This window comes from Piliocolobus tephrosceles, chromosome 20, assembly GCF_002776525.5.
Source record: "Piliocolobus tephrosceles isolate RC106 chromosome 20, ASM277652v3, whole genome shotgun sequence".
In the NCBI taxonomy this organism is placed as follows: domain Eukaryota; kingdom Metazoa; phylum Chordata; class Mammalia; order Primates; family Cercopithecidae; genus Piliocolobus; species Piliocolobus tephrosceles.
In genome coordinates this window covers 17,776,091-17,803,471 of record NC_045453.1, presented here as the reverse complement: position 1 = coordinate 17,803,471, position 27,381 = coordinate 17,776,091, and the positions used below count along the sequence as shown (strand labels likewise).

At 46.7% G+C, this 27,381-nt stretch overlaps 2 protein-coding genes across 5 annotated transcripts in view; one reads left to right on the top strand and one right to left on the bottom strand.

Annotated features, from left to right (window-relative positions):
- The first annotated feature begins 3,141 nt into the window (after positions 1–3,141).
- TOMM34 (translocase of outer mitochondrial membrane 34) lies at positions 3,142–24,627 on the top strand. Of its 4 annotated transcripts, none has more exons than XM_023227862.2 (7): positions 3,142–3,461; positions 7,142–7,241; positions 8,411–8,563; positions 11,690–11,859; positions 14,795–14,942; positions 23,165–23,291; positions 23,539–24,627. In XM_023227862.2, exons 1-7 carry the CDS (start codon positions 3,335–3,337, stop codon positions 23,641–23,643), a joined length of 930 nt encoding a protein of 309 aa, XP_023083630.2. In that variant the 5' UTR covers positions 3,142–3,334; the 3' UTR covers positions 23,644–24,627. The 4 variants fall into 4 exon arrangements, with proteins under 4 accessions (XP_023083630.2, XP_023083631.2, XP_023083632.2 ...); XM_023227863.2 differs by having other exon boundaries at positions 24,222–24,538; XM_023227864.2 differs by having other exon boundaries at positions 24,187–24,538.
- PABPC1L (poly(A) binding protein cytoplasmic 1 like) overlaps positions 22,052–27,381 on the bottom strand; it is a 36,875-nt gene continuing 31,545 nt past the window's right edge. Inside the window, exon 15 of the mRNA XM_031934709.1 lies at positions 22,052–26,118. The gene's annotated coding sequence lies outside the window, so the exon portion shown is untranslated. The remainder of the gene's footprint in view (positions 26,119–27,381) is intronic.

The window sequence follows — 27,381 nt, the reverse complement described above, 5'->3', positions numbered from 1 at the left end:
CATTGCAGGAAGGGATTTCCAGGTATTGACTGCTGTATAAGAAACCACCCCAAAGTTTATAGACATAGAACAACAGTCTTTTTTTCTTCTCAGAAATCTATAATTTGAGCATGGCTCAGCAGGAAGGTTCATCTCTGCTTATGGTGTCAATCAGGATCAGCCATGTCCAAAAGGCATCTCACACAGCTGACAGGTTGGTGCTAGCTGTTGGCTGGAAGCTTACTTGGGTCTGAAGGCTGGGGGCATCTCCACTTTTCTTGAGCTTCCTCACAAAATAAAGCCTGAGTTCTAAAGCATGTTCCCGAGGGAGAGCCAAGTGGACGCTGTAGTGTCTTTTAGTGGAAGATACTTAATGTCATTACTACTGTGGAGGGGAGCCACAAAGGTCCACCCAGTTTCAAGGAGAAGAGACGTAGACTCCATCTCCTCATAGGGCAGTGGCAAGGGTCTGGAAGAGCTTGGGGAACCAGAAATGTTATTGGAGCCATTTTTGGAAAATAAAATTTGCCACAGCTACACTTATCCGATAAACCACTCAGGAAATATTCAGCTGCAAGCAAGTTAAAACATCTAAATGTTGGCTTAAAGCACCATGGCATTTACTGTTTGTTTTGGGACAGAGTCTTGCCATATTGCCCAGGATGGAGTGCAGCAGCATGATCTGGGCTCACTGCAACTTCACCTCCTGGATTCAAGCAATTCTCCTGCCTCAGCCTCCTGAGTAGCTGGGATTACAGGTGCGTGCCACCATGCCCAGCTAATGTTTGTATTTTTAGTAGAGACAAAGTTTCACCATGTTGGCCAGGCTGGTCTCAAACTCCTGACTTCAAGTGATCTGCCCGCCTCGGCCTCCCAAAGAGCTGGGATTACAGGTGTGAGCCGCCACACCTTGCCTTTATTGTTTATTAATAAGTCAATAAGTCAGCAGTAGATTCAGTGACTCAGCAACATCTATTTCATTTTTCCCCTCCCATCCTACTCAGCATGTTGGCTTTTTCATACTTGTGTTTATTGCCTCATAGTTGCAAAATGGCTGCCATACCTCTGCATATCATATCCTTAACCCAGCACTACCAAAGCCGAAAGAGAGCAAGAAAGGCTACTTGACCCAGTACCTCTCTCTTACAGGGAGGGAAACCTTTCCCATAAACACCCAACAGACTCTTTTTTTTTGAGATGGAGTGTTGCTCTGTCGCCCAGGCTGGAGTGCAGTGGTGCTCACTGCAACCTCTGCCTCCCGTGTTCAAGCCATTCTACTGCCTAAGCCTCCTGTGTAGCTGGGACTACAGGTGCATGCCACCATGCCCAGCTAATTTTTTCTATTTTTAGTAGAGACAGGGTTTCACTGTGTTAGCCAGGATGGTCTCTATCTCCTGACCTCGTGATCCACCCGCCTCGGCCTCCCAAAGTGCTGGGACTACAGATGTGAGCCACCGCGCCGGGCCTCAGACTCCCTTTTATCTCATTGCCCAGATCAGCGTCACATGTGCATCCCTTGATGAATCACTGGTAAGAGAAAATGACATTTTTCTGATTGGCTTAGAGCAATCCTGATTCACTTCCCCATCCTGGGAGAGTCTCAGGCAAAATTCAGGCTCCTGGAAGCAAAGATGGAAGTCATTGAGTAGCCAGCTAGCAGCATGGGCCTCATCTGGTTTTCCCACCACAGTCAGCGTTCATCCTTGGTGGGGGCAGGGGGCAAGGGGAAGCATTTCAGATGGAACATCCACCCAGCCCTCAGAAAGTTTATAGTCTGGTGGAGTTAAGTGTATGCAGATCATTATAACTGAATTCCTGAAGGTAGAGACTGGATCTTTATCAATGACTTTTATTGAATGCCAGACCCTATCAGGGTCTTGGATAAACAAAGATAAAGTGGACCCAATTCCTACCATTAACGACCTCACAGTGTTTAAGGAAAACTACAAACTGGCAATCAAAGGGTGACAAATGCAAAGTTAGGAATAAAGCTAGAGACCAAGAGGGAGCAAAGGGAGCATAGTGGGGGTGGGGAGGAGGCTGGAATCAGGAAAGGCTTTCAGAGAAGATGATGTTTGAATGGAATGTTATAAGTTAATTCAGGATTAGGCAGGAGAAAAAATATTTAGAAAAAAAAAATCCAGGAGAAGGAGATAACAAGCAAAGGCTAAGAAGCAAGAACTTAGTGTGTGTCGATAGCAATGCGTGGGACATAGAGACCTCAGATGAGGCTGGAGATAAATTGAAATCACCGTCCGTGAAAGATCTTCATCCACTCTGAAAGTTGATCATACAAATTGGGTCATTCTTGTCATATCCAACTAAGACAGAATTGAAAAGCCAGGGGAACAAATACTCAGGGCATATAACATTGCTCCAAAAAAGTAATTTTTTGCAAGCCTGGCTGCTAAAACTGCCTGCTGTAACCTAAAACCAGTTTTATCTAATAGCTACTGAAACAGCCTGCTATAATTCTGAGTTTTATCTACCGCTATCACTTACCAATCAAAGCTTGCCAGCCCCCCAAGAAGCTGATAAACCCCCACTTTACTAGTGCCAGTAAACTTCCTTGAAGAGCAATATGTAACATTTCTGTTTTATAAAATCTCCAAACCTCTTTGTTCTTCTGACATACCAAAGACAACCCGGTCTGTGTGTAAGCCCTGAATTGCAATTCTTGATTCCCAAATAAAATATTTAAACTTTAGAGATTCATCTCTATATGTTGACTTTGACACCATCAATCCACCTGTGCATTCATTTATTAAATAAATATCTATAGAGCACTAGGTGCCAGGTACTTTCTAGCCTTGGAACCTTTGCACTTACCATCCCTCTAGCTGGAATAGCATTCCCTAAATCTTGTCTGGTCTCAGCTCAATTATTACCCCCTGAGAAAGGCTTTCCCTCATCCCCTTATTTAAAATAGCCCACACATGGTCACTTTCCACTGCATTATCCTGTTTTGTTTTCTTTACAGCACTAATCACATGAAATTAGAGTCTTCGTTTGCTTATCAGTTAATTGCCTGTGGGGACCCCACTAGGACATAATCTCCCTGATAGCGGGGCCGGCCTCCCTCCCTGCGTCATCCACAGCCTTCTAGCAACCCAGGGAGCCCAGAGCATGCAGCCGCCCGGCGTGCAAGGGGAGTCTAAATTCCAAACCGAGCACGCGCAGAGGGCGGGGCGCTCCGGGCCTCCAGGTCTCGCAGGCCCCGCCTCCGGCCCGCCCCCTCGCCGCTGGGTTCGCTGTGGGGCGGAGATATTCGCCGGCAGCGCTTCTGTCCGGACGCTGCTCGGCACCACACGAGGACGGACGGAAGACGACCCCAACTCGCTGGCCTGGCGCCGGGATGACCCCCAAATTCCCAGACTCTGTGGAGAAGCTCCGCGCTGCCGGCAATGAGAGTTTCCGCAACGGCCAGTACGCCGAGGCCTCCGCGCTCTACGGCCGCGCGCTGCGGGTGCTGCAGGCACAAGGTACGACCCCGGCCCCCTTCTCACCCCGGGCCTGCTCCTCCAACCCCCGCAACCACTGCCCGGGCCTCGCGCTGCCCGCGGCCAGCGGTCCTGCGCGGCCCCCACCCCCCCACCCTTCCAGCCCCTTCCGACTCCGGCATCCTACCAGAAACTTCTCGGCTCTTTCTTTCCACCTGCTTGTTAACTGCCCTGTTGGCCCCTTCCTAAGTTATTTAGGCCTCGTTCTGAGCCCTAAGGATAGAGCTAAACCCTCCTCCCCCGCAGCGACTCATTTTTCAGTTAGTATTTGTTGAATAGCTGTTAAAATACCTCCTGTGTAACAAGACACAAGAAGTCCCTTCTCTCAAGGACAGCGCATTCTTGTGGGGGCAGTGGGGAGGGCGTGAGTCTTAAGCGAGTTAGTAAGTAAAGGAGACCTGTGGGATAATCAGGGTTAGGAAGAAGACAAATAGGGTGATGCGATAGAGTTGACTGGAGTGGGAGATCAACGGCAGCATCTCTGAACAAGTGATATTTAAGGTGATGTCTAAATGATGGGAAGGCAAGCGCACAAGGCTTTCGGTCCTGAAGGGAACTGCAATGAGAAAGGCCCCCCAGACGATATAAACATGGTGTGTTTCAGGGGTCAAAGCATAGTGAGCCAGGGCAGGGAATGGAGGACATGAGGTCAGTTAGGAAGGCAGACCCTTATTTATTGTGAAGGGGTTTTAACCCTGCTGAGGAGTTTGGATTTCATGCCAAACTGGAAGCTTGGCATGAAAGCTACTGGATGGGAAGCTACTGGAGAGTTGGAAACAGAAGAATAGCATGTGCTTACCAGTTCTCCCAGCGTCCAGCTTTCGTCAGCATACCGCAGGCCTTTGCCCAAAGCCCCTTCTACAGAGTGAGTTAATCAGAAACCCTCACTGGTTAAAGCCTTGACTTTTGAAAGGAATCTTGGATCCTGGTTTCTGTGTGTCACCGTTCAGTACCTATTTCCCTTTGCCGCCTTCCTTTTTTCTCCTTTTCTTGGCTAGCATCTGTTGAATGCTTTACCATGTGCTGGACATTTTAGACATGATCTACTTTGGTCTTTATTATGGCCCTGTGGATAAGACGCTTAGAAAGGAGGAGTTCAAGAGAGTTAAATTGGCTCCCTTTGGATTACACAGTGAGGACATGGAAGAGCCATGATTTGAATATGGATGTCTGATTTTGATGCTAAGTCCAAATTTTTAATCATTTTGCTAGACCTCACATCCTCTCCAGATTTCCTGCTTTTTTTTTTTTTTTTTTTTTTTGTCTGCACTTTTTGCAGTTTCAAGTCACTCCTTTGCCCTCTTCTTTTTTCTAGAAAACTCTCCTTTAGGCCTCCTTCCTCATGTCAGCCTTCCTTGATGAAGTTGCTGAGGAAGCCGAGGTACTGATGTTGCTGTCATTTTCATTCATCTCACCACAGCTGGTCTGGAAAAGCTTGTACGTTTGTATGGGTTAATTCTGGGTCCATAGGAAAACTAGCCTGGTATCTAGATTTAGCAAGGACCAGAGTTTGGTTCTGCTGCTGCCGCTACAGATTTTCTAGGTAATTTTGGGCAAGTCTTTTCATTTCTCTGATCAGTCTTCTTGATCATGAAGAGAACTCAGGGAACAGGCTAACACAATGAACCCTTCCAGCAAGTCTGTGAAGTGATGTCCTCATGTGGTAGGTGGGCACGCGTGGTCAGAGTGACTGTCAGGATGGCAGGGTTGATGCCCTTTCCGCCGCACCACTGCTGTTTCTGAGCAACCATACTCTGGTGACTCAAGATGGATTACAGGTTCTGGGTACTTATACTTAGCTCCTTAAGGGCAAGGATGTATTTTACTATTCTTTGTACTTTCCACCTCTGGGCCTGGCAAAACAAGAGGGGAAAACACTTGTTATTGTTGGTATTGAATGAAAGATATCAAATATCAACATGGCAACAGGATACTTAGTGAAAAAAGCAAGTTGCAGAAGGATAGGCAGTATGATACCTCTTAGGAAATGCTTTAATAGACATAAAATGGTATCTTACCTGTTAACACACATACACACACACACACACACATAAATGTAGACAAACATGCTTGAAAATGTTACATACCAACTTCAGGATTATTCTGGCCTCTGGGAGTCTGGGGAGGGAGCACAGGGATAAGGATTGGGATGGCTGGAGTTTTAACTTATCAAAAAAAATTTTAAGGGCTGGGTGCCATGGCTCATGCCTATAATCCCAACACTTTGGGAGGCCAAAGTAGGAGGATTTCTTGAGGCTGGGCATTCAAGACCAACCTGGGCAACAACACAGTGGAACTCTGTCTCTACAAAAAATTTAAAAATTAACTGGGCATGGTGGTACACACCTGTAGTCCTATCTGCTTGCGAGGCTGAGCTGGGAAGATTGCTTGAGCCCAAGAGTTTGAGGCTGCAGTGAGCTCTGATCGCGCCACTACACTCCAGCCTGGGCAACAGAGTGAGACCCTGTCTCTAAAAATTAAGTTGGGAACTAATATAACATGTGCTAAATCTAGTGGTGGATTCTGAGGTAATGGTTTTCTGTATGTTTCAAAATTTTCAAAGAGAGACCTGTTTTCAATTCTTTTTAAAATTATGTCCCACACTAGTGGTCTGAAGTGGTTGAAAATTACCTTTAAAAATAAAAATCATTATTGGTTGGGCACGGTGGCTCATGCCTGTAATCCCAATACTTTGGGAGGCTGAGGTGGGTGGATTGCTGAGGTCAGGAGTTCAAGACCAGCTTGGCCAACATGGTGAAACCCTGTCTCTACCAGACGTGGTGGTGGGTGCCTGTAACTCCAGCTCCTCAGGAGGCTGAGGCAGGAGAATCGCTTGAACCCAGGAGGCAGAGTTGCAGCGAGCGGAGATCACTCCACTGCACTCCAGCCGGGGTAACAGAGTGGGACTCTGTCTCAAAAATAAATAAATAAAGATCATTGTGGCCACAGTGAAGGACTTGAGCCTCTGCGATTCCTGAGGGTAAGGACTGCCTTTAGGAAAATGTCTAATAATTCTCCCCGTGGGGTAGCTTAAGGCTTTTTCCTGATAAAAGTTCTCGTACTCCCATCACACCCAGCTCAGTTATCATTTCCCTGACAAAGTCCTCTCTGGCTTGACGAGGTAAAACTAGTTTCATGTCTTTCACGAGTCTTTCGTGTCCCTACAACTTTTGGTCAATCCGTTTATCATGGCATTTATCATCTTGTTCTCTTTCTTTTATTTCCTTCCTCCCCTTCCTCGCCATCCTTTCCTTCCTCTCCTTCCTTCTTTCTCTCTTTCTTTGTTGGATTTAAATGCTTTTTATAATAAAATACACACCCATCCATCCACTTACCCACCCAAACCCAAGTAGTTACAGCACAGATTTCTTTGAGGCAGAAGCTAGTATTTCATGTATATCTTTTGTGTGTTACCAAGTTCAGTGCTGGAATGAGTGAATGAGGAGATACTTGGTTCCCTTTGAATGGCAGAAAGCTCAGTGTCCTTGCTGTCACATAAGAATGACAAACACGCCAGCCCAGCGGACCAACAAGCCTGATCAGGTTATAGTTATCTCTACTGCCTTAACACAAAGCCCAAAGAGCTCTGAGTATGAAATGTATCCTAGTGCCCTGAGGCACCCATTTCCCGGACTGATCCTCTTCCCACTCTACCTGGGCAGGTTCTTCAGACCCAGAAGAAGAAAGTGTTCTCTATTCCAACCGCGCAGCTTGTCACTTGAAGGATGGAAACTGCAGAGACTGCATCAAAGATTGCACTTCGTAAGTGGCTGAGGGTAACTTTGGGATGTCTGAGCATCTCAGAAGAGGAGGCTGGGTTAATCTGGCTTGTTTCTTCTTTGGAAGGATCCCATCAATTACATCTGGGACAGATATTAAGAAAGTGTCACTGAGTTTCACCAGGTTACTGAGAATGGGAATCTCTACTTGGTCCTTATGGCCCCTGACTTGTGTCTTTGGAGTCTTGGCTCCGCTGCCGAAACAGGAGTGGGATGGGCAGTTAGAAGTAGGCCTTAAAGTCTGTGAGATTTGAAACCTGGGGATGAGGTGGAGTTGCAGACCAGTAACTGGCTTGCCCAGGTGTTTTTCAGGGATAGGAGTATGTGAGGGGACGGGAGCAAAGGAAAGAAGGAGGAATAGAGGTTAATAGACATCTCAGAAGAAGCAAGGAGAAAGGAAAAAAATGGTATTCATGAATGATCAGTTTTAGAGGACACTGAACAATGTTTCATACCTCTTTTTCTTCAAGCCAGTCTAATATTCTTTTATCATCATTAAACTCTCACATTTACCTGAAATGTGTTCTCAGATCTGTTGTCCTCTGACATTGCTTTAGATTCATGCCCTGGTGATAGCCAGGAGAGCAGGAGGGGTGTGAGCATACTCACGGAGCCTGTATTGAATTAATTTGTACCAGGCCCTGTGCTAGATTTTTCTCTTTGAATGTTCACGACCAACCTGTGGGGTACGTTTACCATGTGTCCCAGGCCAGAACTTAGTTGCTGAGGGTTGGGGCAGTAAAGTGATTTATCTGGGTCACATAGTTAGCGGCAGAGGTGGAATTCAGACACCACCCTATCTGACTTCAAAGCTTGTTTATTATTCCCACCAGACCACAGCTGTAAAAACACATAGTAGCGTGAAAGCCATGAAGCGTTTGTTCTTGATTTGGGGGCAATTGAAACTATGAAAATTGATGCATGTGCATGCACATTTAACAAAATTCATGTTTCTCTGCCCTCTTTCCCCTCCTCACTTCAGTCTAAGTTGAAAAATCCCTGTTCTGAGGTTTGGCATTTTTAGCCGTGTCTCTCAGCCAGAAATTACTTGCTGTACGCTGAGTGCTCCAGATAACCCTGCCTGGAAGAAACTGTAGGGAAACCCTGGTGGCTCAGCAGCCAGCCAGTTGACATTTTTGCCTCCTATTCTAGAGCACTGGTGTTGGTTCCCTTCAGCATTAAGCCCCTGCTGCGGCGAGCATCTGCTTATGAGGCTCTGGAGAGGTACCCTATGGCCTATGTTGACTATAAGACTGTGCTGCAGATTGATAATAGTGTGACGTCAGCCCTAGAAGGCATCAACAGGTGAGCTCCATTCACAGCAGGTGGTCTCCACAGCAACTCCCTGTCCTTGATTGGCTGCCGGCCATTGCCTTGTCTGTCTTCTGAGGGGATCCCTTTGGCTACACTTAGAAAACTCCCAATGGGCACGTAAGAGAAGGTGTGAAAGGAAAATCTGCTTTTGTATTTAGCAGGTTTTCAGGGAGTCCAAATTACTGAGATTGATTTGATTTTTGCCTACATGTGCCTCACAGCATCTATGTACACAGTACTATTTATTGTGCGCTGTTTCAGGTATTGTGCCAGGTTCAGTGGGGGATACCAAAATGAGAGAGATACAGACCCCACTTATCTTTAAAGCGCTAACTCTAATTGGAAGAACAAGACACAAGCCCAAGCAGCTATGACAAGCCTAAAAGGATATGGTTTGTGGTCATGGTTCAGTATGTTGCACTGTGACCCCTCCAAGAGGTTCCCCAGGTGCAGTTCCTTTCTGGTCTCTGAGCAGTAATTGGCTTTTATCTCATGTATATTGCCATTTGTATAACTGATCATGTTTCCCCTCTGCGTGTGCAGCTAGAAAGCCAAACGCTACACAAATAGCAAACCCTTAACAGGACTTCATGGCATGTATTTAGTGCTTTATTGCTGGCTTGTCTGCCAGCATTCTTTGTTTTCTCTTTGCCTCCTTTTTAATTTATCTGATTCCACAAAATCTACCAATTACTTGACAGACTTTGCTCTAGGACGTGGGCTGATGACTGACACATACCTGTTCCTGCCCTCATAGAGGTCCTGGTACTCAAGGAGGACACCAGTCAGTAATAGGCAAGCACAGTACATGATAAGCGCCATGGTAGGAGGCAGGACAGGGGGCTCTGAGGCCAGAAAGGAGCCACCTAGCTAGCTGAGAGGGAGAAGGGGAGGCCAGAGAGAACCTTTTAGAGGAGGTGAGCTAAGATTGAGAGATACGGGGTAGGGGGCCCGCCGGAAGACAGAGCAGCGTGTGCAAGGGTGAGCAAGCATGACAGATCACAGGAATTGTAAGAAGTTGGTTTCACGTGGTGCTGCAGGCAGGAGCTCAGCTTGGGACAGGTTGATGAGGCCAAGTCACACAAGACCCAGTGTTCAGGGGCTTGGACTTAATCCTGAGCAAGTGAGGCTTTATGAAAAGGTCTGTAGCAGTGGAGCAATATGAGCAGAGTTGTATTTTAGAGAAAAACTCTTTGCTGCCATATTGAGGGATGATATGAAGGGCAACAGGGTGGAAGGGAGCCATGCAGCAATCCAGGGAGAGGGTGGAGAGAAAACAATGGGACCAGTCAGGGGACGTGTAGGAAGTATATCAACAAGCTTTAGTGGTTGCAGGATAGCAAGAAGGGAGGAATAGAAGAAGACACTCAGATTGTTGACATTCAGTCGGAGGTGACTGTGGGACATGAGACTAGAGATGTAATTAAGATGGTTGGGTATTCACATGGAGCAAAGGAAGAAAATACAGGCCAGACATACGGATTTGAGGGTCATCAGCATAGAGGTAGATTAGGGCTGTGAGAGAGAAAAAGAACGTCACAGCAAGTGGGAAGAGGATGGAGCTTTGAGAAACTCCAGCATTTGAGGAACTTACAGAGGAACAGCAGCTGGAGAGGTGGAAGGAAACAGGGCAGTTATGTCCCAAGGGAAGAAGTACTACAAGAAGGATGGAGACACCATTAGTGTCAGGTGTTCCAAAGAGCGTACATTAAAGGTTTAGCAATGAAGTCACCGGTGGCTCTGATGGAAGCTGGTCAGTGGGATCGGGGGCCAGAGGGCAATGCTTTCAGAAAGTCAGGCTTGAAGGGAGGCTAGGGAGTGTAGCTGTGATGGCAAGGGGTGTCCAGTATGGTTTTATTAGGTGAGGAAAAAGTTAAAGGGACTTAAATGCTGATGGTTGGAGTTAGTAGGAGGGATGAAGATGTGGGAGAGGGAGGTGCTGCCTGGGTGTGGTCCCTGAAAGAGGTAAGATCAGAAGAATAAATGTAAATATATATAACATTTTAATGTTTACATATAACATTATATATAACATTGGAGATGGGATCCAGAGCCTAGGTGGATTAGTCCCATTGTCTCTTCTATTGTGACAAAAGAGAAATAGGAAGGATTGGGCACCCAGGCAGGTAGGTTTGTATTTGGGGTGTGAGGAAATTTGCTCTAAAAAAGGGGAAGGGCCAGGGAACAGGTTTGAGGAGAGTAGATGTTTGAAATCACTTGCTTGGCCGCCAGGAAAACAGCCTATCCCAAGACATCTTGGAATTTGTAGTGATATCAGTCTGTGGTTTTTATTCTTATAATATAGGAAACGTGGCTGTAGGAGCAGAAAAAGTATACAGTTAGCTTTATTCATTCATTCAACACATAACCGATTGGGCCCTGGTGGTTGCCAGGTGATATACCAGGTGCTGGAGATCAGTTGACAGAATGAACTTGGTTGCTGGGTGGCATTTTAAGCTGAAATCTAAAGAATAAGTTGGAGTTAGCCGGGCCTGGAAGGTGGCAATCTTTTTCCAAAATGGAAATGATTGTTCTGGGTAGAGGAAAAAGCATGTGCAAAGTCTTGAACAGAAGGATCAGAAGGAAATGTGGCTCACAGTGAAGGGGGACAGGAAAGGGTGGGGACCAGATCTCACAGGCCACATTAGCCTAGGGAATTGGGAACCCCGAGGAGTTGTAAGATTTGAGAATGACGTAAGCTTTGCATTTTTTAAAAAGCCTGAGCATTAAACAAATGTCAGGTGCTTGCATGGTTGTGTACTCGATTCATTGATAAAATATGAAATAAAATGTACGATTCTTTCTTGGAGAAAGTATAGTCTTTTTGGATCACGGTTTAAGTATCCTTAACAAGCAACAGATCCCCACTTTAAAGGTAATATAGTTTGACCAAGCTCAAGGAGTGTCATGGTGACTGATCTGAGATGGCGTTCATGGGTGGCAGACTTCTGTTCCTGTATTGCAGCATGTTGGAGGAGCTAAAGAAGTGGTTCTGACCAGAGGGAGGGTGGCAGCTCTGGCTCTTCTGAAAAGGCCTACCTCCCATGGGTGTGTGAAAGGAGAAATATCTTCTTGACCCAGCTGGAAACCTCCCTGCAATCCTGCCTTCCTTTCCAGAATGACCAGAGCTCTCATGGACTCGCTTGGGCCTGAATGGCGCCTGAAGCTGCCCTCTATCCCCTTGGTGCCTGTCTCAGCTCAGAAGAGGTGGAATTCCTTGCCTTCGGAGAACCACAAAGAGATGGCTAAAAGCAAATCCAAAGAAACCACAGCTACAAAGAACAGAGGTGAGCTGTGACACCCTGCCCAGAGTCTTGCAATCTCCTGTTATCTGTTTTCTCTAGATTAGTCCTGCAAAAATTGGCATTGTTTAGCTGAGTTATAAAAATAATCTTAGGAACAAAGTATAAAACAAAATAGAAGTCTTCATCTCTTAGAGATTGTTTTCTCAGCTGTATAGTGAGGGGGATGATAAAGTCTTCCTCACAACCGTGAGGACTGAATGACATAAGACACGTAAAACCCCCAGCCTGGCACATAGGCATGCAGTGTGAGTTCCCTTCTCTTTCCTCTGGTAGTACTTGGGTTATAGTACTTAGGATGTTTTTGGTTGCAAAAACAGAAAGCTCAACATGGTAAAAATAGTATAGGGAATTTATTGGCTCATAAAACTGAAAAATCCAGAGAGAATTCAGGCAAGGTTTACTCCAGCAGCTCACTGTATTAACAGACTAACTCCATTTTTCTGTACTTATCTCAGCTTTCTTTTCTGTTGTGTGTCAGCTTTGTCTTTGGCAAGCTTCCCTCCTAGTAGCAAAATAGCTATAGCAGTTCCCTTCCTCACATTCATACCCCATGCCTCATGACCCAGAGAAAGAAAGTCTTTCTCTGATAGCTCACTAGGAAAAGACAGGATTTTTTTTTCCCCAAAAAACTCTAGCTCACATATTTTCTCAATCGATTTCTCAATCTATTCTGGTCTTCATGGTCACAGGCCATTCCCTGAAGTACACACCATAACCGGGGGATGAGAATTTGTGGGTAGGTCACCTCTGAGGCACCTGCCCCACCTCCAGAGCTAGAGAGTGACGCTTCCCAGGAGCATGTACACTGTGTGAATCCCTGGAGAAGCATGAAGAAGAGAAAGATCCAGGCTGGGCAGCCAAAAACAGGAGACTCCTCACTTCAACTGTGTGAAAGGAAGAGGCCATTTGTCAGGCACTAGGAAGCTCTTTTAATGTTCCAGGCGAATGGTCCAGCCCAGCAAGCTAGAGATTCAGGCTAGAGGTGCAGAAGGGATCAGAGATGGAGTCCTGCCATGTGTAAGTGACCTTTAGGTATTGGGGGAGGACAAGAGTTACTCACCTTCTATAGGAGAACCCCTGTTTGGGAATGGGTCACATTCACTCTGGTTTGTGGGAGCCTGGTAAGTGTTCCCCACTCTTCTCTAGGATGAAAATGTGGGGTGCTAATGAACCTGATGGCATCAGTGCACCTGCCATTGATTTCATTCTTTCAGGGTCACTGAGCCATGTGTTCCTAGCCACGTGTATGCTAAGCAGTGTGACACAGAGAGGACAGGTAGTCTTGGCCCTCAGGGACCTCTCCGTCAAATGAGGGACTGAGACATGTCAACAGTGTTTTAAAACACAAGGAAGAGGAACACGTGCTTTAGAGTCTTAGTGTTTGAGGATTTCAGGATAGAAACTGACTTAAGTGTGTGAAGGAGTTGGGGAAAGACTCAGAAGGGGTGGCAGTGGAGGTGGAGCCTTGAGCTGGACCTCGAAGAAGGAGGTCATCAGCTGGGAAGGGAGGAAGAATCGTTGGCAGAGACAGTGGAGAGAGTTGGGGAATGAAAGTGCATGGGAGGAAGAGTGGAAATAAGGATGACTGCAGAGTGGTGTGTTGTAGGATGCCAGTGAAGCTGAAGCCCTACTTCGAGAGAAACCCGTGTGTTTGTGCACAGGGAGATATACACAGGAATGTTCATAGAAGACTGTGATAGCAAAAAAACAACTGGAGATAACCCAGATCTCCATAAATGGGAGAATGGACAATTTAGCTGTGGTATTGCAGCAATGAAAATGAAGGAGCTACAGGTCTGTGCATCAACACAGATGAATCTCAGGAGTATAACGTCAAGGGGGAAAAGAAAAACCAAGTCATAAAATAATACACAGACTTACTTATTCTTCTGTATGAAGTTTGAAAACTTCTGTATGAAGTTTGGAAACAAAGCAAACCAAAACTGGTCTGTGGGTACTATTGTATACAGTTAAACGGTTTTAAAAGGTGGGAAAGAAGCACAGAATTGGGGATAAAAGTTTCCTCCAGCAGTGGATTGAATTGAGGAGGGTCCCCCAGGACTTCAAAGGTCCTAGCTATGTGGCTTTTCTTTAACTGGGTGATGAATTCATGGTGTAAACCTATAATCTTACCCTGCTCATAAGTATTTAGTATTTTATAAACATAGTTCTAAAAAATTTAAAAAGCAGATGATATGGAGCCGAGGCTGGAATAATTAATTGGGGCCAAGCAGCGAAGGGCCTGAACACCAAGTTGAGCAGCTTGGATTTCACCTTGTTCTCTCTGCTTCCTCTCCTTGAAGGCTGGAGCAGAGCTGCATGTGTTAGATGAGGGAGGATACTCACAGGCTCAGCCCAAACCAGAGATGAGGAATAGCAGGCTCTTCTCCCTTTTTCCCATAGCCCAGAAACTATACCCTTTCTTTACCAGATGTGTATTTATTAATATTTATTTACTTCTTGTCCTGCTTTAAGTATATAATGTGTTCTGTACTTTCTTACATACTCTCAGATTTGACCCTGAAAATAGCCATTGGTGGAATTAGTATTGCTTCATTTTATTGGTGAGGAAATTGAGGTCCAAAAGTTCTGTAGGTCACACAAGATCTTCCATCTACCAAGAGGCAGTGACAAGGCTAGAACCTGGGTTGCTTTTTATCATTTATATATTTTTATGTGCATGCAAAAATGTATTTATGTCAGGAGTCCCCAACTTCTTGATGAAAAACTGTTGAATTGCCCAGAAGCTATTAATTTGGGGAAGTCATTAATCAGGAAGGATGATTTACAACAGTGGAGGAAATCGCTGGGAGAGAGGATTGTAAACCATTTGGAAGGGATGATGCTGAAGAGATCTCACTGATCTCAGTTGGGTGCTGCTCCATGGTTTTTTTTCCTCTTCTGAATTTGTATCTAGTGCCTTCTGCTGGGGATGTGGAGAAAGCCAAAGTTCTGAAGGAAGAAGGCAATGAGCTTGTAAAGAAGGGAAACCATAAGAAAGCTATTGAGAAGTACAGTGAAAGCCTCTTGTGTAGTAACCTGGAATCTGCCACATACAGCAACAGGTATCTCCTACATAGCTGCTGGCCTGGGGCATTTCAGGACACTGGATGTTTTGTTCCATAGTCTTCTCTTGGACTGCAATGGGCCCCTCATCCCTAGCATTTAGTCAAGTATGTTATGGCTGAAAACATGCATCCATGTTGTGAGCTAGACATGACCAGTGGCATTCATTATCTCAAAAGGGTAGAAACTGAGGGATGCCAAATGGTAGCCTGGGCTTTGTTGGCCCCTGTCCCCAGAATTTTCATAAGCATATAATGTAAGTAAAAGCAGTGTGCTTGCTCTGCAACACAACCCTAACACAAGCCTCTTAGCCTCTCCACCCCACCACGCTGCTCCCTACCCTTCTCCAAGACCCTCCTGTTAGAAATTTTGGCACCATTTCTGTCTGAGAGCACTGGCCCAGAAGCCAAAGTGTGAGGTAACCATTGCCTGGCCTGAGAGCAAGAAGGATGGGTACAGTCTAGCCTGAAGGGTTAGACTTGTGGGACTGTAGAAAGCCCTGCACCAGGAGCTGCCGTCAGTGATCACTGACAGAGCCTAGGAGCCAGGGCGCGGTCCCTTCACTGTGTAGGAGGGACTGTTCTGCAACAATGCTCGGAGGTATTACAGGTGGTCTTTCTGTTTTAGTGTTGAGAAAATTGAGGCTCAGAGAAGGAAGGGTTTTGCCTTCAACTCACCCAGCCAGTAAATGTTGGCACCAGAATTGGAATCTGACTTCAACAAGAGCTTCCTGTTACTTTTACTCTCAGAACCTTGAAACATTCAGCAAGAGACCATATCAAAACCAAATGCTTAGTATAAAACATTTATTATAAAATGTTATAAATCTGTTTATCCTTCCCTATCAGCATACACGTATCACTCTCTAGTTCAAAAATCTTGGATCTAATGTAGACACATTGTTCTTTATTCCAAACTCTTGCGATAAAATGTGTTTTCCAGCCACGGTGGCTCAATGCCTGTAATCCCAACACTTTGGGAGGCTGAGGCGGGAGGATCACTTGAGGTCAGGAGTTCGAGACCAGCCTGGCCAACACGGCAAAACGCCATCTCTACTGAAAATACAAAAAATCAGCTGGGCGCCGTGGCACATGCCTGTGATCCCAGCTACTCAGGAGGCTGAGGCAGGAGAATCACATGAATCCAGGAGGCAGGGGTTACAGTGAGCCAAGATCGCGCCACTGCGCTCCAGCCTGGGTGACAGAGCGAGACTTGATTGTCACAAAAAAAAAAAGTGTTTTCTACTTCAGTGAGGTAATATGGTCTGAATTATGTAACACTCCAGCAGTATCTGGGGCAGCTTGCAGAAGTATTTCTGCCAGTGAAACTTGGAAATTCCACGTTCACATGGGGTGGAATAGAGAAACTAAGTAGCTTCATGTCAGTTCAGATCAGGTTTTGCTGCCCAATGAGTTGGAAAGATAACTTGTAATTTTAAAGCTTATATTTTGGAATTTTGCACCTGTGGTTTTATGTGGTTTTATTGCTGATTGGACCAGAGGGGCCTCAGTCTGCCAGGCTAATTTGAAAAAGAAGCCTGCAGCCTATTTGTTTCATATTTGTGCGGCATCTTCTAACTCCTCTATCTCTGGGCCCTCTTTCACATTGCTTACCTTATGCTGCTAGACACCTCCATTAACTCATTTTTCTGGATCATTGCCACATTTGGAGCTGTGTTTTGTCTTGTTTAGATACCGTTCTTCATGCAGGTGTCTGTGCCACACTGTTTTAATTACTTTTGCTTTATAATATCTTATAAGGCTGGTCTTTTCTTCATTCTTCTTAATCAGAGCATTCCTAGTATTTGCCCATGTTTGTTCTTCTAGCTAAATTTTCAGATCATTTGGCAAATTCCAAAAAATGTCTTGTTGGACAGCTTTTGGTTGTGATTGCATTGGGTTTATAATCTAGAGGACTAATGACAAAACTGAATTTGTAGGCGTTGTGGCTAACATTTTACCACATCCTGGAACGTCTTGAACATAGTCTAATGCCCCCCCTCATGTACGCCCATCTGAACGACACAGTGCCTAGGCTTTGGCTTACTTTGGCTCCCTTTGTGCAGGTGACATCTGAGTGCATAGCACCTACAACTTGCCAGCCCTGAAACAGCTCATAAGAATCTCATTTGTACTCACAGCAGTCCTTCAGCTTAGGTCATTGTCCTGTGTTACCTAATCAGGCTCAGAAAGATGAATTAATGACCACAAAGTTAAACAACTAATACTTGATGGCTGGGATTTAAGCCAGATCTTTGCGACTCCAAGGCCTATTTCCCTTTCACTCACTTGTGTTATTTCCCAACCCCTTTGTAATTAAAACCCTTCTGGCTGGATACAGAGTCAGCTCATTTACCAAAAGTCAAGGGTGTTTATTTTATTACCTGAAGTTACGCATTTTGATCATCTTAAATATAGTCTTGAGAAGTCTCACATGCCCCTAGTAATCACTACCTTTCTATTCTGAAGTCACAATACAGTGCATAATGCTTTCACTGTGGTTCCTCTACGTCCCAGACACTTGGCTATTTCTTAAAATTGCCAAGCCCATGGGGAAGAAACTTTAGTTTCCTTAGAATTCCTCTATGTTCAGGCTGGGCATGGTGGCTCATGCCTGTAATCCCAGCACTTTGGGAGGCCGAGGTGGGCAGATCACTTGAGGTCAGGAGTTTAAGACCAGCCTGGCCAACATGCTGAAACCCCATCTCTACCAAAAAATACAAAAGTTAGCTGGGCATGGTGGTGCGTACCTATAATCCCAGCTGCTCGGGAGGCTGAAGTGGGAGAATCGCTTGAACCCAGGAGGCGGAGGTTGCAGTGAGCTGTGATCATGCCACTGCACTCCAGCCTGGGGACAGAGCGAGACTCTGTCTCCAAAAAAAAAAAGGAATTCCTCTGTGTTCAAAGTTCAAAACAGGGGCTACTATTCTAAAACTTGGTGGTTTACAACAACCATTTTATTTTGCTTGTAATTTATGAGTCAGGAATTAGGGAAGGGCGGTTCTCATTTGGGGTCTTTCATGCAGGGTCAGCAAGATGGTAGCTGGGGCTGGAATCCTCTAAAGCCTTCTTCCTCGATTGTCTGGCAGCCGGGCTGCCTGACTCAAATGGCTGGGCGATGGAACTGCTAGAGCAAGCTGGCACCTCTTTCCACTTTCTTAGCAGCCTTTTCATGTGTGCTGGCGTGAGCTTCCTGAGAGCATGGTGGCCTCAGAGTAGGTGGCTTCTTCCCTGTCAGTTCAAGGCTCCAAGAGCGAGTGTTTCCAGAGACCAAGGTGGAAGCTGCAAGGCCTATTATGACCTAACCTTGGAAGTCACATCGTGTCCCTTCCTCTGTCCTCTGTTGGTCAGAGCAGTCACAGAGCCTGCCTGAATTCAAAGAGAGAGAGCAGATACCCCTCCGCCTCTCAGTGGGAGGAGTGCCAAAGAATTTGTGCCTGTCTTTTAAGTTGTTACAAGAAGGTTTTTCTCTCTGTTAATTTATAAATTCCATGTAATATCAAAGGACTAGTCGAATTTTCTTCTTTAAATTCATGGTAAGTTTGTTAGAAAAAAATGAGAACACTAACATGAGAGAATCTGGTGTATGATAAAGTCTGGGGCAAAGAGAGATTATTTAATAAGAGGTGTTGGGTTAGCCAGGTTAGAGTTAAACATGAATCCTACCTTCTTATTTTAAAGTAAATTCTAAGTGGATCACAGTTTGGAATGTAAAAAGTGAAACCATTAAGTTATAGAAGAACACATGGATTAACTATCTTGCAGTGGGGAAGGTATTCTTATGTGAAGGGAAAAAAATGTTACAGAAGTCGTTAAAGTTAAGAGAAGTTTGATTTCATAAGATTAAAAACCCTTATGTAAAGATGTTCAGCTTTACCCACAACTAAGCAACTAAGACAGTGAGATACTGTTTCCATATTGGCAAACATTAAAATTTAAGACCCAAAGTTGGTACAGTTGTAGGATAGGCTCTGTCAATTGATTTGTTTTTTCTAAGACCAGCCCAGCGGGCGCAAAAGAACCAGCGGGTAGGCAAGTGTAGGAGCAAAACTGCAAGTTTATTTTGGTAACCTAAGGTGTGGGGGAGAAGTCTGTCGGCCTCCGGTGAAGGAGGCCGGCAGAGTCCCCCCGTGGGGCTCTCGGACGGAGTTCCCACAGTCCCGACATCCCGACAGGAGTGGGGCTATGAGAAGGCCGCGTGGGACCCTGGCCGACAGCGGCTTTTCTAGGAGTGGGAGGGCAATAGGCGGGGCACGGGCGTGTCAGGGGGGCGTTCCACAGGTGCGACCAGGTAAATCTTGGTGTCTTTGGATTGACGTCACCTGGCGCATGCCCAGTTGATCTGCATCTTCCTGGGCGCCGGCTGCATTTTCGCGCGCGCGGGAAGAGTTGGTGGTGAAGAAGAACCTGGAAGTGCACCATCCCGCCTCCGTTCATCCAAACAGTCCAACCTTTTATTGATAATAGTGATAAAGGGGCGCCGTGGTCTGTCTGGCTACTTCCTGCTGTTAAGGGGCATTGTTAAGGTCGGGGCCTATGGTTGGTATTTGGACGCACGGATGAAAAATAAAATAAGGCACAGTGTTAGTATAGGAATGAGGAATGGAAGCATTTGTTGGAATATGGGCAAAACCCAGAAGGATGGTCCTGGCAAGGTTGGGGAGTATGAGGTAGTTAAGAAAATTTAGTAAGTTTGAGGAGAGTGGGGGAAAGCCAAACTGATTTCCACTGATTGCTTTCGGTAGGGGCCCTTTTTAGCTGGGAATGAGGAACGAGTGCGCAAAGTAGTTGTTGGCCAGGCAGCAATTAAGGAGTGGAGTTTTTCGTGGAGTGGATGGCTTTCCACTTACTCCTACTACAGAGATATTGGATGGAATGCTAGGTCCAGAGAAGGATGGCAAAACAGAATAGGTAGCCTCGCTGTTGATTAAAAAAGTAATTGTCTTACCGGCTACCAGGAGAGTTACCCGTGGCTCGGCGAGGGTGATGGGGGTCGCCGAGTCTCGGCACCTTCAGTTGTCGTCCAGATGTAGGAGCTGGAAGGAGCTCCCAGGATCCTGGGAAAGGGGGTCACGTGGAGACGCAGCACCTGTTCTCAGGGTGGGGCAATCAGACTTCTAGTGTCCTCCCTGCTGGCAAGCAGGGCAGGGGGTTGCTGGTGGACGAGGGTTAGGACATTCACTGGCCTAATGTCCTGATGCCTTGCACTTATAGCAAGGCTGCGTTGGGGCTCGGGGACCTTGCGGACACCTGTTGGCATAGTGTCCTGCCTTGCCGCACTTATAGCAGGAAGGCTTCTTTTGTAGCCTTGGAGTCTGCGGAGTATGTGCTCTCTGGCCTGGGGTTACGACTGGGCTGTAAAGCCGCTGCCAGGAGCTGTAACTTCTGTTCAAGGCGAGCCTGCCGTCTCCTCTCCGGAGTTATAGACCTTAAAGGCTAATTTAACTAGGTCTTGTATTGGTGTCTGAGGACCATCCTCTACCTTTTGAAGATTTTTACGAATGTCAGGAGCTGATTGAGAAATGAAATAAGACGCCAAAATGGTGACCCCTGTGGGGGAGGCCGGATCTAACCGGGTATACTGGGTTAGAACCTCAGTCAGTTTAGGGTAGAGGTTAGGATAACCTGGAGGTCATGCCAAGTTAAGTCATAGGCCTAACAAACGTATCTAAATTCCTTTATGTATATGGTAGGATTAGCTGAGAAATCACCTAAACGCTTCTCAATTTTGGAAAGATCGGCCAATGAAAAAGGGACATGTACTCTGACTACCCCCTCTGCCCCAGCCACCTCTCGCAAAGGTGCTGACACTGTAGGAGGGTGTGGGCAGAGATAGGGGACTCAAGACAGCCAGTTGGGGGCCCCAAAGGAGGCATGGGACCGAGTGGATTACTAGTAGATAAGGAGGAAGGAGGAGTGTGGATGGGGGGAGGAGGAGGAGTCTGGGCAGGAAGGAGGGGGTGGAGAGAAGGAGGAGTATAGGGACGAGAGCTTAAGGCCCAAAAGCCTTGTACGTAATTAATTTCGGACCACTTGCCTAGCCGCTGGCAGAAATTGCTGAGGTCGATCACGCCACAGTGGAAAGGAAAATTAACCGCTTCCTCCTAAGGTCTTGTTCGAGCTGTAAGGTTTTTAAATTGTCTAGGAGGCACCCTAAGGGGGTGCTCTTTGGAAATTTGGACTGGGGGGTTTCCCATTTGTTTCCTCTTTACCGACACAATGGACACAATGGAAATGGAAGTGGATCTCTGCCTGGCTTCAAAGCGTCCTTTGGAACCAGCAGAGACAGACTGGAGGCTCATGGAGCCAAAGTGGAGATTACCTTCAGGCGGATGTCTCCGTCCTGAACGGGTCTCCCGAGCCACTTGGTGGCTCAAAATGGACCTCGGACCTGCACAGGATTTTGGCCGAGGGAGGTAAAGAGGAGACAAGGGCACTTACCCCAGAGTGAGGTGAGTGAGAGGTGAGTGAGAGTGAGGGAAGCGGGTCTTGGGTCCTGGTCCGTCTGCGGTGTGGAAGCAGGAGGAGGTTCCTCAATCCCTAGAGGCCTGAGGAGGGGTCTCCTCCCGGGTTTCGGCACCAACTGATTTGTTTTTCTAAGACCAGCCCAGCGGGTGCAAAAGAACCAGCGGGTAGGCAAGTGTAGGAGCAAAACTGCAAGTTTATTTTGGTAACCTAAGGTGTGGGGGAGAAGTCTGTCGGCCTCCGGTGAAGGAGGCCGGCAGAGTCCCCCCGTGGGGCTCTCGGACGGAGTTCCCACAGTCCCGACATCCCGACAGGAGTGGGGCTGTGAGAAGGCCGCGTGGGACCCTGGCCGACAGCAGCTTTTCTAGGAGTGGGAGGGCAGTAGGCGGGGCACGGGCGTGTCAGGGGGGCGTTCCACAGGTGCGACCAGGTAAATCTTGGTCTCTTCGGATTGACATCACCTGGCGCATGCCCAGTTGATCTGCACCTTCCCGGGCGCCGGCTGCATTTTCGCGCATGCGGGAAGAGTTGGTGGTGAAGAAGAACCCGGAAGTGCACCATCCCGCCTCCGTTCGTCCAAACAATAACTATTCAGCTTTTTTGGAAAGCATTTTGGCAGTAACAATCAGATTTTCTTTTTTTTCTAAGAGATGGGGTCTCCCTATGTTGCCCAGGCTGATCTCGAACTCCTGGGCTCAAGTGATCTTCGCACCTTGGCCTCCCAAAGTGCTGGGATTATAAGCATGAGCCACCGCACCTGGCCAATCAGGTTTTAAAATGCATGTATCTTTGGATACAGCAGTCCCTTGCACAAGGATGTTCATCACGGCATCATTTATTTACAAACTGTAAACAATGAAAAATACCTCTCAATAGGAAATTGGTAAAACAAATTATGCTACATCCAAGTTAATGAATACCTGCACCCACTGAAAACAGTGAGGTGGAACAGATGAACTTATGTAATGAGCGCCCAGACATCTGACTGTTTTGTTTTTAGTGACCGTGTTTGGAGAGAAGGACTAGATCTGAATGAGGAAGATACACATACACATGCACTTTTTTTAACCCACAGATGCAGAATATATTGTTGTATGGATGCACATGACTTTTTTCCAACATTTTATTATGAAAATGTTCAAAATATAGGAAAGTTGAAAGATTTGTACATTGAACACTCATATACCTACCATCTAAATTCTCCAATTAGTATTGTTACATTGCCTAATCACTGTTTAGCCATCTGTTGGTCTATATTATTGTCTTTGATGCACTTCAAAGTAAATTGCAAATGTCTTTACATTTCACCCCATGTCAGCATTATATATTAGAGTTCAGTAGTTGTTTTTTGTTTTTTTTTTTTCCTTAAAGTACATAATTTTTTAATCTGTCAAGGGAAAGGTTTCAGGAAACCTTTTCTTTGCTTGAAAGAGCTCAGTATAGGAGAGTGCAGTACAGCATGATATAATTAGATGAGATCAAGATCTGGAGTCCCGTGAACGAACCCCCTGCCTATTTGAATCCTGGGTCTGCCCCTCAGTACTGGCGGTACCTGGCCCAAGTTTGTTTACCCTTCTGAGCCAGCACGTTTCATCTGTGAAAAAGGTTAGGATTGTTGTGAGGATTTAAGAAGACATAAAGTAGCCAGCACAGAGTAGGTGTTCAGCAAATTGGAGATCACTTCTCAAACTACTCCACGGCATGTGGGTGGCCCATAAGAAGTGACTGAAACCTCCAAAATGGTCTTTCCCCTTCAGAGCGCTCTGCTATTTGGTCCTGAAGCAGTACACGGAAGCAGTGAAGGACTGCACAGAAGCCCTCAAGCTGGATGGAAAGAACGTGAAGGCATTCTACAGACGGGCTCAAGCCCACAAAGCACTCAAGGTAAAAAAAAAAAAAAAAAAATCCTGGCTAAAAGGTCCCAACATAGCTACAGAGATTTATGCCAGTGCCACCGTTTATAGGGTGTAGCCAAGCTGAGGCAATATCTGCAGCTTTTACTTCTCATCCTGAGCCCAGGATAACTTAGAGCAGGCCTGTGGGCTGGGGTTTGCAAACACTTTGCTGCCTCAGCAGCTATCCCCACCCCAGTCCAGGAACCTTCCCCACACTCCTGTCTTTTCTTTATTAGGACTATAAATCCAGCTTTGCAGACATCAGCAACCTCCTACAGATTGAGCCTAGGAATGGTCCTGCACAGAAGTTGTGGCAGGAAGTGAAGCAGAACCTACACTAAAATCCCAACAGGGCAGCCGGAACCCCTGCCTGACCTTACCCAGAGAAGCCACGGGCCACCTGCTCTGTGCCCGCTCCTGAAACCTAGCATGCCCCAAGTGAGCTCTGAAGGCCCCTCCTCAGCCCCTTGATGGCCTTCCACCCTGTAAGAGGCGTTGCTTGTTCAAATTAAGCTCAGTGTAGTCAAACACAGACATGGTGGTTGCTCCAGAAAGGTCCCCACTAGGGCTAAGCGTGAAGCTGAAGCCCTGTCTCCATTCCCCTGACCCAGCTAGCTGACCACACCAACAGATCCTCATCAGCAAAGCATTTGGCTTTGTCCTGCCCAAGTGTGCTGCAGACTGAGTGCTGCCCTTGTGGCTTCCCCAGACGCCACCTCACTGCAGTTCATCTGAACAACCTGAGCTCCTGGGCAGGGGTGGAAGGAGAGGGATAAACCTAAGGCCCTGATCCAAAGCAGCCTGTTGAGCTGGTTCTCCAGGGCTGCAGTCTCTCCAGGTGTACAGTTGCTGTCCCTGCCCTGTCCTGTCCTTTCCTTGCACAGTTTCCTGTGTCTGAGCCCCAGTGCCTTCTGTTCAGGCCCTGCTTTGGTGGGAAGGCGGAGCCCTGACCCTTGGACAGCTGTCCTTGACTCTGTGCTGCTGCCTTCCGCAGAGAGGCATCTAGGCTGATGAAAGAGCCCAGTGATTGTGGCCGTTCCTCCTCAAGGTGGGAGTGGGAGAGAGGCCTCCTTGGTCAGTGTCCTGCTTTCTGGGCAGGGACTTGGCTTTTTGCTCCAACAGTGGCCTTCTCCGGTCTTCATAGTTCTTTGTAATATGTTGAAGTTAATTTGAACTGACTGATTTTGTTGAATTGTGTGTTTAAGCTGTTGCATTAAAAGGCTTTCTTCTACATCAGTGTCTGCTGTGCTTTCATTTATGCCTTTTCAGCTTTGCACCTGGAACTTTGTAGTAATAATAAAAGCTTATTGCTTACTGGGCATTCATTCATTTGCTGAACAAATTTATTGACATGTCTGCATGGGCCAGGCACTGTGAATAGTGCTAGGGAGACAGCAGTGAACAGACACAGCCCCTGCTCTCAGAGGGCTGGTAGTCCAGTGGGAAGCCAAGAAGTTACCATACATGTAAAATTGCAGCTTGCCTGAGTGTCGTGAAGTAGTCGTCAGTGATTTCCCTGCCCAAAAGGGGAAATTTGATGCAGTGGAGGTAAGGGGGTCCCTGAGTAAGTAAAGCTGGAATTGAGTTCCAAACAGGGAGGTTAACTAGTGAAGAGGGGAGGGAAAGCACCGTGGACAGAATGGCATGCATAAGGCCCTCATTGGGAGCACGGCCAGTGAGTACAGGGACCTAAAAGGGCCGATGAAATTCACAAAACATGGTATGGGGTGAGGCTGGAGAGTGCTTTACGATCTAGCTAGCATCAAGGGCTGCCTCCCTTTCCTGGGCTGGTTTTCACCTTATGGAAGTGGAGTTTTAGGATTCCACAGAGCAGAGCAGACAAAGGGGTCTGATCATCCCTTGGCTCCCATCACACAGTGCTAAGCAGCATTCGGTGTTAAGCACACCACCTCTGAGCTCTCTTGATGAGTCTTGTCTGAGCCATCAGACACCCAGGCTGAAGCAGAATTAGACAAACCCCATCGGCACAGTCAAGGGACAGTTTCAGAGTGAGGCACCGTACCCCTTTATTGCCTCATAAGCAGGCAGGACTGATGTGAGGTAGGTTTCATGACATCCAGTCACAACTGATTTATATCATCCTGAGCTCTAGAAGGCAAGCAACTTGATTTGCTAGTAAAGACACAGAGGGTAGGGCCGGCACAACCCAAAGAGGCTACTCGTTTTGTACTTCAGAAATTTCTGATGAACACAACGTGATAAGCTTCCTCATGCCCATCACTCATCTTTGAAAGTTAACATCATTCAGCCTTTTCCAGAGAGGCTTTGAGGAATAAAACTTCCGCTTCTCATAGGTTAATGTTTCTAGGAGAGGGACACACAGCTATCAATATGACTGTCTTAAAGGTTGTGATGGAATTCTACCCCACTCCCGGAGAAGGTAAAACACTGTTACGTGGGAATGACAGGGCAGAGAGCAGATCATGCGGGGACTCCTAGGCTATGTAAAGTGGTCCTTATTCTAATAGTGGGAAGCTACTGCAGGATTTATGCAAGGATGAGACATTAGAGAGGCATTTTGAAGCCTTAGGACTGCATGGTGGAGGACAGACTGCGGGAGGGCTAGGGTAGATGCAGTTAATCGGCAGAAGGTAGTACAGGGGTTGAGCTTAGCTCAAATTATTGGATTTATTCCACTAGGTAGTGGAAGTGGATTTCGATTTGGTAGGAGGTCATGTTGGTGGATTTTCTCTGGAAGATGGGAGGAGAGAAAGTGGTATGGCAGCAGGGCTAGGGAAACCCTCCGATTTTGGCGTTTGCAACAGAATGGTGGGGCCATTTGTGGAGACAGAACACTGGAAGAGAGAATCAGAGAATAAGGCCAGGCACAGTGGCTCATACCTGTAAACCCCACCCGAGGCGGGTGGATCACCTGAGGTCAGGAGTTCGAGATCAGCCTGACCAATATGGTGAAACTTCATCTCTACTAAAAATACAAAAATTAGCCGGGTGTTGTGGAGTGCACCTGTGGTCCCAGCTACTCTGGAGGCTGAGGCAGAAGAATTGCTTGAACCCAGGAGGCAGAGGTTGCAGTGAGCAGAGATCGCATTACTACACTCCAGCCTGGGTGACAGAGTGAGACACCATCTCAAATTTTAAAAAATTAAAAAAAAAAGAGGACTTAGTTAAATCATACGCTTGATTTTATACATGAATGTTACCAAGATAACCAGGAGCTGATGGCAAGTAGGTGGTGGAATGTGAGAAAGGTGACTCAGTTGCTCTTAAGAATTGACTGGGCTGAAGAGGAAAACGGGGAGTCATCCTAGACTAGGTGCAAATTGAAGATGTGCTTGTAAATTAGATAGCTCAGGAAAACATGGCATGAGAAAAGGAGAGAGCCCAGGACTGAGACTAAAGAAATGTCAGCAGTCAGCATTTGGGAAGAAGACGATGGATCTGCACAGGGAACAGATTAAAAGCAGCCAGAGAAGTGGGCAGGGTGTGACGAAGACAGGTTGGAGGTCTGTGGAGTGGAGAACAGGAAGAGTGAGGAGCTGAGAGTGGCAGAGCAGCCTTGAGGACTCAGATTTGTTGAATTTTTAGCTGGTGAATTTTTAGCAGAACCCAGTCTGCTTGGGTCATAGTAGAAGCTTTCATTTGGCTGCTCAGGTACAGGAGAGGGCAAAGACGACCGTACGTCCCTGTTGGAAGGTGAGCACTAACTGACCCGAAGAAGCTTTGAGAGACTTCCCCATTTCCAGGGGAGGAAAATCCTGACCTGGGAAGGTACCCTAAAGCGTTCCTACAAGGGTTAATTATGTTACACAACTCCTTAGCCAGCCTGGAGCCGAGAAGCAGCTGGGTGTTTGCCCTGCAGGGTGCCCAAGCCAGGGGCTCCATGCACATCAGATGGAGGCCCCTGTAGCTCTGGTCCATTGCGTGATATTCATGTTGTCATCCACTGTACTGTTGACGGGTCAGTTCCTGACACTTCTGCTCTTGTGTATATGCCCTCTGTGTACTTCAGCACTCCTTTATGGTTTCTGTTTCTTAGAGCCAGAGCCCCACCCAGTCATGTCTACCTTTTGCTCTGTCCCCACCTCCCTCAGACACAA

Coding starts and splice junctions, on each gene's coding strand:
- TOMM34 (XM_023227862.2), top strand. CDS start 3,335: ATGACCCCCAAATTCCCAGACTCTGTGGAGAAGCTCCGCGCTGCCGGC. Junction 7,242..8,410: donor TGCATCAAAGATTGCACTTC/GTAAGTGGCTGA, acceptor CTCCTATTCTAG/AGCACTGGTGTTGGTTCCCT. Junction 8,564..11,689: donor GCCCTAGAAGGCATCAACAG/GTGAGCTCCATT, acceptor CTTCCTTTCCAG/AATGACCAGAGCTCTCATGG.